Source organism: Nanorana parkeri, unplaced genomic scaffold, assembly GCF_000935625.1.
Source record: "Nanorana parkeri isolate BGI_ZX_2015 unplaced genomic scaffold, ASM93562v1 scaffold553, whole genome shotgun sequence".
In the NCBI taxonomy this organism is placed as follows: domain Eukaryota; kingdom Metazoa; phylum Chordata; class Amphibia; order Anura; family Dicroglossidae; genus Nanorana; species Nanorana parkeri.
The window spans coordinates 717,237-732,288 of record NW_017306821.1 but is presented as its reverse complement, the minus strand read 5'-3'; the positions used below and the strand labels follow the sequence as shown (position 1 = coordinate 732,288).

At 41.5% G+C, this 15,052-nt stretch overlaps 1 protein-coding gene across 1 annotated transcript in view; it reads right to left on the bottom strand.

The window, feature by feature from the left end:
• Positions 1–14,547, bottom strand: part of LRRC39 (leucine rich repeat containing 39) — a 15,601-nt gene extending 1,054 nt beyond the window's left edge. Inside the window, exons 1-7 of the mRNA XM_018561955.1 lie at positions 14,423–14,547; positions 11,575–11,680; positions 7,870–8,026; positions 6,664–6,800; positions 4,134–4,279; positions 2,333–2,485; positions 1,200–1,339 (exon numbers count right to left, since the gene is read on the bottom strand). Coding sequence (XP_018417457.1) covers positions 1,200–1,339; positions 2,333–2,485; positions 4,134–4,279; positions 6,664–6,800; positions 7,870–8,026; positions 11,575–11,680; positions 14,423–14,547 — 964 coding nt within the window. The remainder of the gene's footprint in view (positions 1–1,199; positions 1,340–2,332; positions 2,486–4,133; positions 4,280–6,663; positions 6,801–7,869; positions 8,027–11,574; positions 11,681–14,422) is intronic.
• Between the last annotated feature and the right edge of the window lie 505 nt (positions 14,548–15,052).

Sequence of the window (15,052 nt, the reverse complement as noted above, 5' to 3'; positions counted from 1 at the left end):
CCACCCCAAAAAATTTCTTATAAGTTTTTTTTTTTTTTTTTTTACCAAAACCGGCCCTAAACGCATCCAAAACGCGGCACAACCCACTACACTGCGTGTGCAGAAACCTGACCGGATCTGGTCTGCATTTGGTGTGAACAAGGCCTTATACTTACCGTTTGCACCACCGATCTCCACTGATTTAAATTAAAGTGGTACCGTGGCTGAAAAATCTTCAGCATGTGAAAACTGGGGAAGTGTCAGATGCCTAGTTCCCCTCTCAGGATGGGGTTCCTTTCACTTGCCACTATAGGACAAAAGAGTGACGTAGGTGGAAACCCACTCCTGACGCACCAAAAGTGTGTCCAGCAAGGAAGCCAGTTGTAGCATTTGAAGAAACGGGCGATCATCAGTGTGAGAGGGGTAAGTATAAACCTATTTCTTCGCAGGTAAGTCTTTTTAAAACTTTAAAGCCTATCTCCAAGGCAAAAAAATACTCCTTTTGCAACTGGACTGCCCCCAAACTGCAGGGGTCAACTGATTGTTAATGTCTAGGGGACATGTGTAAAAGACTTTTACTTACCTGATCCGCACTCATGCAGCCGCAAAGAAGCATCAGCAGCCTCTTCCCCCTGTGTGCCAGCCCTCGGAAACCCGCTGATGTCATGATGTACAATGCAGAGCCCTTAGCCCTGCATTGTACGTAAGGATGCCATGGGACAGTACACAAGCCGGAGCATAGGAAAGACAAGGTAAGCGCATTCAGCAGCGGGGGGTATTGGGGACGGGAGACAGGAATCAGGTAAGTTAATATATTTTTTTTATAAAGGTCCTCTAATCATGAACAAGTAGATAAACATTGCAGTGGGTTTACTGCAAGGGTATACTGCTTGTTAATGTCTCAGAGATGGGCTTCAAATAGAGTCCCTTCACCTGTAACAGAGAAAGTGGTGCCATCCTCTTGCTGTGTTTTGTGGCAGAGCTATATATATCTCAGGACTAAGTAGGAAGAAATGCAAATTGGGATGTAAAACAGCTCTCTTGTATGACCTTCATCTGTGTATCTGGATGTTTGAAGTTCAGTTTTCATTAGAAAATGTCAAACTGTAAATAACATTGTCTCTGTGAGGCTGCAAATAGTAAAGGAAGGTTCTGGAGAACAGACTAATAATTAAATGAAATTACATAATATATTTCTGTAGCAAATGTGGGACACCTACCTGAGTGGTTGCTTTTTAGGGTCTCCTGGATATAGGCATGCATGAACTGTAGGCCAAACAGCTCCCTCTCATCCTCATCGTCATTACATGGTGGTAGAGTGATCTGAAGCTCTAATGGGTTATCCCTGAAGTTTACAAACCTGAACATGGAGATTTTTATTCAGCTTTACAATAATCTTCAATATTACGGGTTTATTTCATTTATTACGATTTATTTGTAAAGTCAGACAGGCTATTAATAACTAGGAATCTGGCTAAACACCTGAAGGGAATAATGGCTTTTGTATAATGTTCCATCTAAAGTGGTAAGGGGTGCTTTGTTACAGTTGACTTAAATTGTGATTTTTCCTTTCTATGAGAAAGACTTTGAATTTACATCTACCTCTGGACACATTAGAAACACATTTTTTTTTCAGAATTAGCTTGTAATAGTCCATGGAGCCCTCTGCTGTTCATCAAAGGATGAATGGAGCTTGGCCAGTGCCACAACTACTTATGAGGTTAATTGAACAGTGTGGGGTGTTTACCTGCCATATAGAAAGGTGGAAAAAACATATAGTGAGTTGTATTTATGTGGTCAAAAACAACTTGTCAATATAAGTGGTTAAAGAAGAATACCCAGATGAATTCAAGTGGATGAGCAGTCTAAAACTGCTCAGACCTCAAACTACTCTTCTTAGTAGTGAATGGCAGAAGGGCACCTCCTAGTGCACAATACAGTGAACCTTGAATCAGAAGACCGTGACCACTGTTGTCAGCTAAGAAAAGGAGAAAGTTACAGGGGACATGGGAGCACAAACATGAGATGTCTGAAGATTGGGAAAACATTGACAAATTCTGCAGTAGGGTCAGATTTTGGTATACATAGTATTAGTTCATGGATTCATCTTGTTTTGTGTCTGTGGTTCAGGTTGGTGGTGGTGTAATGGTGTTAATCCCTTTAATACCGACTGAGAATCATATTAATGCCATAGTGTAACTGAGTGCTGATAATTTGGCATCTTTTAGAATACTGGATAGCTGTAGGTAGTGTGTGTGTAATTTAATTTTTTTTTTATTATGGTTCCAGAATATATATATATATATGTTTATTTTAAGCCTTACTTACAATGTTATAATAAAACCATGCCTACCGAAGGTTGTGCAAGCTCTGCAGACAAAGAGGGATCTGTTTCATGAGATTATTGGTCAAAACCAAAGTGTTGAGGTTTGTCAGGCAGTTTATGGAATCTGGAAGCCCTGAGATTTCATTGCGCTGAAGCCACAAAGTGTGTAGTGTCTGCATCCTGTGTAACAATAACCACAGTGAGAAGAAATCCAGGCAACAAGGGAAGACAACTGGTGATTTACCATTGCTATCTACTAGGGATGTTCAGATACCAAGTACCGTACTCAGTACAAGTACAGATACTTTTCCAGCTCCAAGACTAGACTAGAGAAAATTTCAAAAGTTAGGAGGCAGCTGTCATTTGTAAGAAGCATACGGAGCTCCTGGGATTTGTACATCTCTGTTTTAATGTATGATTTTTTTACTTGTCCAAGTACTCAACAGATACAAGTACTGATACATTTTTGTTTATTGTCATGTGACAGTTTTTCTAAAACAATACAGACTAATGATTTCAGGACAGTGGTGGAGCGCTAGGTCCCAGCTGCTACCCTGGTAGTTCTCTGAAAATGCCAAGTATCGGCACTGGTATCTGGACATCCCTACTATCTACTAAACACAACTGTGCACCGTTTCAAAAGTTCACTACATTTCCTGTAATTTTAGTTTTGTGGAATCGCATAAAGCAAAATCCAGACAGTTTTACAGGGTTTCAGAGGGTATTCACTCCCTGAAGAATGCTCTCTTTAACATCCTCATCCCTTTGCTTATCCCTATTATTATTATACAGGATTTTTTATAGTGTAAACAGTTTGCACAGTGCTTTACAATACAATTTAAGACAAGATACGAGTTACGATGGCCCTCCCCGTGAAAGCTTACCATCTAAATCAGTCTAATTTTAACTTCCAGAGGCAAGTTTGAATCTGATTTAGTAGATGTAAGAAACATCTTAGCGCGGACATTCTGTTAAGTCATGCTTACTGCATGGAAAAGAGAGCAGTGAACCTTCAGTAGGTGTGTTTGGGAATGTCTCTCCTTCATCATTACCTAGCAAATTAAAAAGATTCTCAGATCCCCATATTGCAGAAAAAAGGAGCAGGGTTAACAAGTACTCTACAGTGATGTCTGGATGAAAGAGTGAGGAAATTAATGGGTAGGTTGTGCTTCTTGCAAGCATGTCAAGGCTCAGTTTTTACTGTAGGGTAAAGATATTTCTTTCTGGTTCATTTAGGAACAGGATTCAGAGACAATTGGATTACACTGCCTACAGGAAGATCTAGATACAGGACAAACAAAAAAAAAAAACAGTGACTAGCCGGGTATAACCCTTCTCAGTCTCAGGATGTTCTATTTTTTTGCTAGGAGGATGAAGATAAGTTTAACTGTTTTTACTAGCCATTTTTCAAGATTATTTTCTTCTTCAAGAGTTCATTTTACAAGTTGCTTGAGCTGGCCTCATATGTAGCTATCTGGACTGGCTTATCCTCAGCAATCGCTTTGAAGGTCCCGCTCGCTATTGGACAATCTTAGGGCATGTGTAGAATGTGACCTTTTGGGCACTGGGTTCTGCATTGTGGCACTTTCCGGACTTTTGTGTACTGTTAGCCACAAAGTGCTTTTACAGGGCCAGAGCCATGGAACAGTCTCTGAAGACTCATTTACAAGTAGGCAATCACTGTTTTCTATTTCCAGTGTCCAAATCCTCCTGTAGGTGGCACTATAACCCAGTTGTCTCTAAAGCCTGAGTCCCTCAGTGAACTCCAGGATGGGTTTTTAGGTCAGTACAGCAAGCCAATTTTAAACAGTTTCCAAAGGATACTCACTTGTCTATCTCTTTGGGCAATTCTTTTAATCTGTTGCTGCCCATGTCCAACCATTCCAGTGCTGGGAGACCCAAAACAGCCCTTGGGATTGCTGAGAATTGATTCATGTTCAGGTCCAGATGAGTGAGCTGTTTTAGTTTACTGAGCTGGGGAGGTACAAAGTGAAAAAGCAAACATAAGTTTAAGTTTTAAAATAATTATTTTGGAGATTAATCATTTTTGTACATTTGTTTCAATGTACCATTTATGATCACAATTTCACTAAGATATTTGAATGTGTACAAGATGAGTTACTTTTCTATATTCCATGAAAGGAAATCTTGTCATCTACATAGAGAGAAGAGACCCGCTTTGTGGCTTAAACTGTTGCGCAGCTTAGCTTGCCATATCCACTGATGAACAATGCTAAAACATCTGGGTACCATGATCATCTATGCATCGCAGCCAGTTAATAGCAGCATATGTATGGTTATCATTTTCTTTTCTATGAACAAGAAGTACGGCCTGACGTCTGTTCCCACAGAGATTTTTTTAACAAGCTTTAAAATACATGTGGATGCTTCATGGAAAATTTTAAGAATACCCTCTAAGGCAAACCTATGTGGACAGACCCTTGCCCTCTCATCATAAACAATAAGGCTGATTTACTAAAGGTGTGTTTACTAATTCATCTGCACATGATTGGATAATGTAAGTGAATGTTTACACAATTTATTCTCCTTAACTCCTTGAGTAAATCAGCCCCAGTGCTTCAGCCATGCTGTTTATAGTCCACATTGTGCTGGCTATACACCCTTATGCTGGTTTACAGTTTTCTAGCAAGTTTACCAGCTTTTGCTTGCAGAAATGTAAGAACAGATCAAAGAAGCCTACCGTCTCCCTTCTTTGCAGATACAGTCATGTGCAAAAAATATTGGCACCCCTGCATTTCTGTCAGATAATGCACCACTTTGCACAGAAAATTGTTGCAATTACAAATGTTTTGGCATTCTCATGTTTATATTTTGCCAAATCTGACACATTCCACGCAAAAATCCAAAAATGGACTGGACAAAATTATTGGCACTTAATATTTGGTAGCACAGACCTTGGAAAAAAGAACTGAAATCATCCGCTTCCTGTAACCATCAATGAGTTTCTTACACCTCTCTACAGGTCTACAGGAATTTTGGACCACTCTTCTTTCGCCAACTGCTCCAGGTCTCTGTTTTGAGATCTCTCCATAGGGGCTCTATGGGATTCAGGTATAGACTAATTGCTGGCCAGTCCAGTACCTCCAGCGCTTTGTCTGAAACCATTTCTGGGTTCTTTTTTTATATTTGCTTTGGGTCATTGTCCTGCTGTAAGACCCATGAACTCTGACGGAGACCCAACTTTCTGACACTGGGCCCTACATTGCAGCCCAGAATTCTTTGGTAGTCTTGAGATGTCATAATGCCATGCACACAGTCAAGACATCCAGTGCCTGAAGCAGCAAAGCACCCCCAAAACATCAGTGAACCTCCACCATGTTTGACTGTGGGGACGGTATTGTTTTCTTTAAATGCCTCATTTCTTTTTCTGAAAACAGTAGAATGATGGGCTATACCAAAAAGCTGTAATTTTGTTTCATCTGTCCACAGGACATTCTCCCAAAAGGATTTTGTCTTCCTCAGGTAAGTTTTGGCAAACTCCAATCTGGCTTTTTTATGTTTCTGTGTCAGCAGTGGGGTCCCCCTGGGTCTCCTACCATAGGGTCCCTTTTCATTCAGATGGCGATGTATAGTTCGAGCTGACAGTTGTACCCTGAGCCTGAAGGGCAGCTTGAATTTGTCTGGAAGTTGATCGAGGGTCTTCATCCACCATTCAAACAGTCCTTCGTTGCAATCTTTCATCAATTGTTCTCTTTCATCCGCGTCCAGGGAGATTTACTACAGTGCCATGGGCTGTAAACTTCTTGACAATGTTACACACAGTGGACACCGGAACATTAAGATCTCTGGAGATGGACTTGTAACCTTGAGATTGTCCATGCTTTTCCACAAAAACTTGGAATGCAATTATTTATTGTAATTTGGAGAAGGTGCCAATAATTTTGTCCAGTCCATTTTTGGAGTTTTGCGTGAAATGTGTCCGATTTGGCTTTTTTTTTCTCCACTTTTTTGTGTCATACTAATACAAGCAAAATAAATAAGTATGAGAATGCCCAAACATTTGTAGTTGCAACAATTTTCTGCGTGAAGTGGTGCATTATCTGACAGAAATGCAGGGGTACCAATATTTTTGGCCATGACTGTATATATAAACTTCTGATAGTAGATTGCCTTGATCGTTTAATGTTTTTATAATGAAAATTGGTTCATAGCGCTTGTAATTAATTGCTAGAAAATTGACAGTATAAGAACTAAATCTCTCAAATATTTAACCTTGCACTACTGATGATTGTTTGGGTTGCAAAAAAATTGAAATCGATGTGCTATAAGTGAAATGCTTGCCAGCAAGAGGTTAAACCCTACATTTTTGAAACGGGACTTTCATGTTTTCCTGTTACCTGGTCTGGTAGATGAGAAATATCTTTATTCACAGCTAGTTCCAGTCTTTCTAAGCTCTCACAGTCACCTAGTTCTGCAGGGACCTCAGAAATGCGGTTGTAGCTGAGCAGAAGTTCTCTGAGCTTAGTCAGTCTGCCTGGAAATAGTTATAACGTTTAGTTGATAAGGTCAGTAAATCATGTGTGCCTCAAATAAATACTGAATTCAGTGTCAATTCCTCCTTCCCTCCATGCCCTATCCATCATACAGTATGTACCACCTCCAGTCCCATCTACCTACAATCCATGTCCGCGTATAAAGAGATCTACACACATTCAGGAAACAGACATATTTTACTATTATTTAGTAATTGTCTGTATTTTACACCTTACAAATGGTGCATTGTAATTCAGTAGATACACATGAACCATAAGATAATTTTGTGAATGGTAGTTATTTGGATGTCAACCATTCCATTGGTTTAGTGAATCAGATGAAGCTCTGCTGACTTTCATCATCCAATCATTTGCTGGCAAAAATACAGAATTGTAAAACAATTTCCTTGCACATGATTGGGTATTATTTGCAAACTGAAATTTTACCACTTTCACTAAGCTAAAGCTGGCCGTACACTGTGCAAATGTGCTCAGTGGGCGGCCCTGTCAGCACCCTTCTATCTGGCATCCTTTGATCAGAAAATCGAAGGAACCGGATTGCAGTGGCGTCACAAGGGGGTCGGCGGGGTGACACTCGGACACCGCTCCGGGTGTCACCCAGCCTCGGGACGCCCCTGCCGGATTGAAAATGTTCATATAAACAGAGATGGCAGCCAATGGCCCGCTGTCACTGTTCAGCCTCACACGCGCTGCTGTCAGAATCTCAGGGGAAATTCATCCATCCACTCCTACAGGTTGAAAGGCAACAAAAAAAAATTGCGTGTTGCCGTGTGCAAATTCCCTTGCAAAGTAAACAGCCTATTTGCCTTTAGTAAATCAACCCCTGTGATTCCAAGGTATTGAGACTCAGCCAGGCAACCAGCATTTTCAGAAGAAGACCAACAATAGCATTATTTCTCAAATTACAGGTGTTTGTAATTATTTTTTGAGCATTAGGTATGAGTGTCTATACCTATAAAATGAGCATAATTTATATAATTGTACTTAAAGTACATATTCAGTCATTTAAATAGCACATGGAAAAAAATAGTAACATGCACAATGACTTACCAATCTCTCGAGGAATTGTAGCTATAGCATTTCGAGTTAAGTCCAGGACCAAAAGGTTTTTGAAGTTTGCTATGAATGAGGGTATGGCGGTCAGTCTCGTGCGGTGGAGCTGCCACTCCTGAAGCTGTGACAGTTTTACCAGGCAAGCCGGCAGTGTCTGCAAAAGAGTGAACACAAAAGAATCAGTCTTGAGATGGTATGTAGGTCTGCAGCCATCCTTAGCTGAGGTTGTAGGACATAAGAATAGTTTCCAATGGAGCTTCACCGCATTTGTTATGGAATGTAGGGCTAATGTCCCTTCACCATTCAGACATCAGTGTGGCTTTTAGTCAGTAACAATAGGTGGGCATTATATAGATATTTGCTTCCAATCACAGAGGCCTGGTTCACACCTGGGCGTTTTACAGCGCGTTCCTACGCTCTGTAAAACGCTCAACATGTGAAAGGCAATGATTGCCTATGGGCATGGTTCCCACCTGGGCGTCTTACAGCGCGTAGGAACGCGCTGCAAAGCGCCCTAGGCCCAAAGAAGTACAAGAGCTTCTTTGGGGCGCATTTGCCGCGCGTATCCATTGGGATACAGCCAGGTAGCCCTCGGAAACGCGCGTTTGTCACACGTTTTTTTACCACTAATCGCTGTAAAAACGCGCAACATATGCGCTTATTCGATACGCCTACCGTGTTTCCCCGAAAATAAGACACTGTCTTATATTTTTTTTGGCTCAAAAAAAACACACTAGGTCTTATTTTCGGGGTAGATCTTATTTTTTTAAATTATACAGCAATTCACACTTATTCATGTACAACAGTCTACATGTATTCATGTAAAAAAATATGGTGATCAGGGCAATCAGGGGTACCGTACCTTTCCAAGAGCAGTTTGTTAACCAATCGCTGGCCAGGATGAGCGAAGCACGCTTTTGCTATCGATTCCTCACAGGCGGAGTGCATTTGGTATCACTCCGCCTGTGACAGGAGCCGGGGCTATAGAGGAAACATCGGCTTATGCGCCTTTGCTCCCTCCGCTGCCGCCTCACTCCCTCTAGCGCTGGCTTCATTGGCACCGCTGATTCTCTCCCGCCTTTTTTCAAGTTCCCCCTTATGCCACCATCGGCCCTGGGAATGGTCACAACTAGGTCTTATTTTCGGGGTAGGTCTTATATTTTAGCAATTCCCAAAAATAGTACTAGGTCTTATTTTCGGGGTAGGTCTTATTTTCGGGGTAGGTCTTATTTTCGGGGTAGGTCTTATTTTCGGGGGAAACAGGGTAGGTGTGAACCCAGCCAGAGTCTGACAGAGGCAGATCTTCCAGCATCAACTTCCTTTGCAGCTATGAGATGTCATGTGACCAAATGTTGCAAACTGCACACTGGAAGCTGATGCTGGAAGATGTGAAAAGGTGTGTCACAATAAACCACATCCTTTAAGAACACCCACCCATAGTTACCATAGATCCCTCTTTCTGCAGGACATTTGTCCTATTTTTAAAATGATCCCGCAACCTCACTCCATGTTTAATAGAAAATCCCAACCGGCCAGGGCTGCACACAATTTGCTATGGCAGATGGTTCACAATACCCAATTCTTTACTATTGGAGGAAAGTGTACCTGAAATCAAGAATGTTAGCCATCTATGCACCCATCTTTCACCAGGTCCAAAAACTACTGTGGCATGATTTGTACATTTTACATTGTACATGTTCTTTAGCTCAGAGAAATCTGTCCCTACTATGAAAGGGCCACTTGGTTGTGTTTGTCCTTTAGGCCAAAGGTTCCCTGCCCTCCCTTGTTTTCTATCCGAGTTTTTATCTCTGGCAATTACCAAGTTAAATGTGCTAAAAAAAATTGCCATTCAAGAAGAAGATGGCTGCTAGCATAGCTCTGATGTACACCTATGAATGTGAAGCATAAGCTAAGGTCCTTATTTTTTTCTCTGTTTAGGCTACAGTTATGAAGGGTTTATAACCTCCCGTCAGCAATAAAAAAAACTGGCAGACATTCTAAATCTGCCCCAATCTACGATTTTGAGTTTGCTTTGAAGTGAACCTGTAAGGACAGAAACATTAATAGTTACCACTGTTGACTTTAGCTTTACCAATGTACTATTGAGTGGTTCCTTCGCGACTCTGTCATGATTGGGGTGTTCGAACATTTTTGTCTATATTGATGACATTGTAATTTTTCTTACATACCAACTATGAAGATGAGGTGGTCCCAGGGCTCCCCATGTTTTAGCAAGAAGTCCATCACAAAGGTCTACGTGAGGTCTGTGTGAAGAGAGGAATGTTCTCCACAAGCACGATGACGCTGACCATTTCATGGTGTCAAGCAACCAAACAAATGTAATTACAGAATAATGATGATAATCTACCAACCTTCTCCTGATAGGCCCACGATTACCTCTGCTGTCACGAATTGTTCTTCTCCCCACAATATCGACCCTTATGGCTATAGGATTAACTGTTTGTAGTTTTCTTTATTCATACTCGAAACGCAATATCACTGAAGAGTTTTTACAATGCTGTGATTTCGTTTTTCATTTTATCTACTTGGATATATCCCTCTTTGCATGTCTAGATTACAGTCTGCGTACTGATACCTGATTTATAATTCATGTCAATGCTTGATCATATCTGTATTGCTCTTTTCTAAATAAAAATCTAACATGCTAAAAAAGAAAATCTACCAACCTTTTTGACCTCCTGTGTATATACAGTAGACGTGTGCAATTAGTTTAGTTCCGAATCGCAATTCGGCCAAAATTTCGGAAATTCAAATTCCGAATTACAGATGTAACGAATGCAAACGAATTTCTGTACGACATTTCGTTTGTTGGACGAAATTTCGTTGCAGCAAAGTGACATTTGAGAAAAGAAAACACTTTTTTTCCTCTTAAATGTCACTTTGCTGCAACGAACTAAACGAAAACCAAAACGAAATTTCGTACGGACTACCGCTAACGAATTTCGTCCAAATCCGAATTCCGAAACGAATTGACTTTCGGACCCGAATCCCGAAAAACAAAATAACGCAAAATCCGAATCAAAACAAAATGAAACTACAATTTTTTTTTTTGCTGGTGCACATGTCTAATATACAGTATATTACTGCACTACAGAATGGTTTCTCCTGTGTCTCTACCTTCCTTCTTTTTTCTTCTTTCCTTAAAGGAGAACTATGAGGTGAGTGCTTTTCACTCACCTCATAGTTCTAGCCGACCTGTGACAATGAGATTGTCACAGGTCGGCTCAGTAGATCGGGAGGTGAGCGAACACATACCGGCGTTCGCTCACTTCTCGATCCTGTCAAGGCTCTCTGCCGTGACAGGGGAGGGGCTGGATTCCCCCTCCGCGCTCTGATCCTCCAGCGCTGACTGGCGGAACGGACGGGGGAGGGGGCGGGTACAGCTGGCTCTGCCTCTAGATAGGCAGAGCCAGCTGTCAGTCATGCAGCTGGGCGGATCCAGACATAATTGCGGCGTCTCAGTATACTGCGAGCTGTAGCTCGTGGTATACTGAGCTTAGGGTGATGGGAGGACGCTAGTTTGTGTCCTCCCGTTACGCTAAGGGGAACTATGGGGAAAAGCCCTAACCCCATAGTTCTCCTTTAAATTGTTTTTGGAGATCATTATCTTACATAACTACAACCTAATACTTTTACATGATCTTCAGAGTCCCATATATTACACTTTTAAAGGTGAGTTACCTTCCACTCTTCCTTTTCAATCCTGAGAATCAGCCTTCCGTCTTCATTGTAAACCTTCTCCTTCAGCTTTGATAACTGGATACGGCTCTCCCATACATTAGAGATTCTGGAGGAGCAGAGTAGTAAACACATAAGAACATGCTCTTCTTTCCTCTTTAACTTTAACTGTGTTAAATTTTGTTATAAGACATCAGGTCGGGCGAAAGGTGTCAGAGTTGCCCTGAACAGCAAGTGTATTATTAAACAGCAGTAACCTTGAGAATACAGTATATCTGGGAAGGGATGTCCAGTGTATATCCCTAGTCATCGTGAAATGAACATTGCATTTGGGTGTCAGGAACATAACACTGATCCCCAGGGAATAAAAACTAAATTATGAAAGCAACACAGGACTAAACACAAAACACTGTTTCCCAGTATGTCTCTGTGTTGTAGACGTGCACAAGAAAACTGCGCAAAGTGGATAGTTAAATCTGACCTCCAGGCAAACAGCTAAATATAAAGTTAAAATACATGAATGGGAGTTATACTTCCTATAGGATTTGTCATTTTGTCCAGCCAGTCCTGAAAATTATATAGACAGGAACAGGCCCGGCGCTACCGCAAGGTAAGCGGCCGCCTGAGGGCGCTGCAGGGTGAGGGTGGAAAAAACAGGGCATTTTGACAAGTACTTGTACTTGTCAAAATGCCCCGATGCTTGCGCTATGTTTTGGTTTTTTTCACTTACCTTCGGTGCGGGAGAGCAGTGGCGAGTCAGCGCTGGTCCGGTCGGAGGAGCTCCAGGTGCTGTCCTAATTTAGCTGGCCAGCGACTGCCAGAGGATCCCAACACGCGCGGCACCTCTGGCAGTCGCCGGAAAAAAAACATGCTGATAGGGAGCCGGCCCAGCGCTACAGGGTGTCGGGGAGGGGGGTGTGGCGCAAAAATGCAACATTGCCTGTCTAGGCAAAAATCCTAGCACCGGCCCTGGACAGGAAGTAAGTAATCTCTCCAAAGTGAGGGAACTCCCTAGTGGTCAGCAGTGTCACCCGTACTAGTGTTCCCAATCAAAGGTTTTCCATCTATTCTTGTTGTTATGATAATCCAATTTGGGATTATCATAACATTTGTGATTTTATTTTGCTTTTAGTGCTAACGGTCACCAGGACAAATAGAGTGAGTGAATCTCCCTGACGGGGACGCAGACAGCAATAAAGATCTGACAGGTGTTCTAATCCCTCTTCACTCTATCCAAAACTAAAAAAAGTTTGGGCTTCAGTTGCATATATAGGAATGCAACTTGGTCAACTCCCTGCTACCAATTTGAGTGCTGTTGTACAGGCAATTACAAAAGGCTGATATCAAGAGGGATTCCTCATACTATTTACATTTAACATATTTTAAACGTTCTATGAATACTAAAAGTGTAACTCCATGTTTGTGGAGGATCAATGTACATTGCACGGATTTTAAGAAACTTTCTTGCCGATTCCTACCTGTTCCTTTTCTGAGGAAATAGCCATTTGTTGCACCATGTCCTTTCCATACCGATTGATCAGTAGGGGGTCTGCTCTCATTATAATCACCTGGTGCACTTTCAGTGTTCTAATGAGGAAATTTGCAATGTGTGCATCCTTCTAGAGGTCGTTAACCTTTAGTATGTTCACACCATCCCCAGTGCATTCCAGCACGATTAGCTGCTGGAACGCACTGGATCGGATACTGTCCGTCTCCCTCCATTCTGGGGCGGGAGGGGGCTCGGCGGTGCATTCAAGGCCCGCAGTGCGATCACCTGCACCAGAATGCGTGGCACGGAAATGCCCGCGTTCTGGTCCAGTGCAATTGCAAACAATAGTACAAGAACAATTTTTTTCGGGCTGGGCAGAAACGCGGGCATTGTTGTGCTACGCATTCTGGTGCGGGCGATCACACCGTGGGCGAGTGGCGTGGCTGCATTGCCATTGACTTTAATGCACCACCACGCCCCCTACCGCCACAGAACGTAGGGGGCAAGACAGTATGCGATCCAGTGCGTTACAGCAGCTAACTGTGCTGGAACACACTGGAGATGGTGTGAACGGGCCCTTAGGGAGAATCTCACCAAAAATATCATTTCTGTTTCAGGGGATGCCTAACATTTGAATTTTATCTTAGTGCAGATGTCTGAGAAAATCAGTGACCCAATCATACAAGCAGGAATTGATATTTCGGGGGTGTTCCATACATATATGGAACATAGTTTTTCATATTGCATTAAATTATTTGAATAGTTTTAGAAAAACCACAGCAGTTTCAGAATGAAATAGAAAGGTAATTTTAACAGCATTAAATTACAAAATGGCTCGTGTAGTAATTATATATGCTATACAAATTTTTTACCAAAAGTAAGGAGTTTGCCTGAGATTTTGAAGTGGTATTAAAGTAGTATTAATTGGGGTACTGTGCAGGAAGCATGTCAGTTCACTGCAGGCCCGGACTGCTGCGCACTGTTGATTTATTATTATGATTATTATTAGTACTATAGTAATTATATAGTAAGCTATATTTGTGCTTTAAAGGAAGTGCCATAGATACAGCAGTAACTGAAAGGATCACCAGGTAGTTTTAATTACCTATACAAAATATATAAAAGGATTTGCTATGCTAGATTAAGGATCAAAACCTGCAATACATAACTTTTTTTGGTTTACATACACTTTTAACCGCATATCTGTGTGTTTCTATATCTGTGTGGAGTTCATATTAAGGTTTTCATTGTGCCTTGGTTGGCAAGTTATATCATGCTATCTGCTTACTGTTAAGTTGTATGACCAGGTATATGTTAACTATGTATTCTATAAGTAAAAGGCAGTGAGTTCTGGGAACTTACTCTCCGACAGCCTTTGTGCCTCTGTGTTCTTTCTGGGCTTTCAGATCTTCTTGGTGCTTCTGGATTCGGCCTTCCCATAAAGCTCGGATGCCAGAAATGGACCCTACGCACACCACAGCAGCCATATTGTAATATACTGTATGCTACGATAAATCCATTGTAACCTGTTATACAACTGCCTATAAAAAAAAAAAGAAAATCCCCCCCAAAAAAATGTAAACCAAAAATAAATAAATATATGCATCTTAAATGTGCTGCTCTATAGCTGTTAATATTTCACAATGGCTTACAGATAGCCGCTAAAATGTGCACTATAATAAAACAAAGTCATATACAAATACATTTATTTTCACATTGTAACTTACCCCGATTGATCATATCACTGCATCTTCCTCACTGTGACACACTGGTTTCCATGTAAGAATGTAGTGGCCATATATTTATTAATAAAGATTCAAAGCAAGCAGCAGTATTCCTGAAAGTATTCCAGGGACCTATTCAGTGTAGTACGATAGAACATGTACATTTTGCATGGGTCCACAGGGTCCTAAGAGTTCTATTGGAGACTGCTACAGCCCGTATGCTCAGTCTGTGGATGAAGGAATGTCACCCATCATCTGAATGTGACAC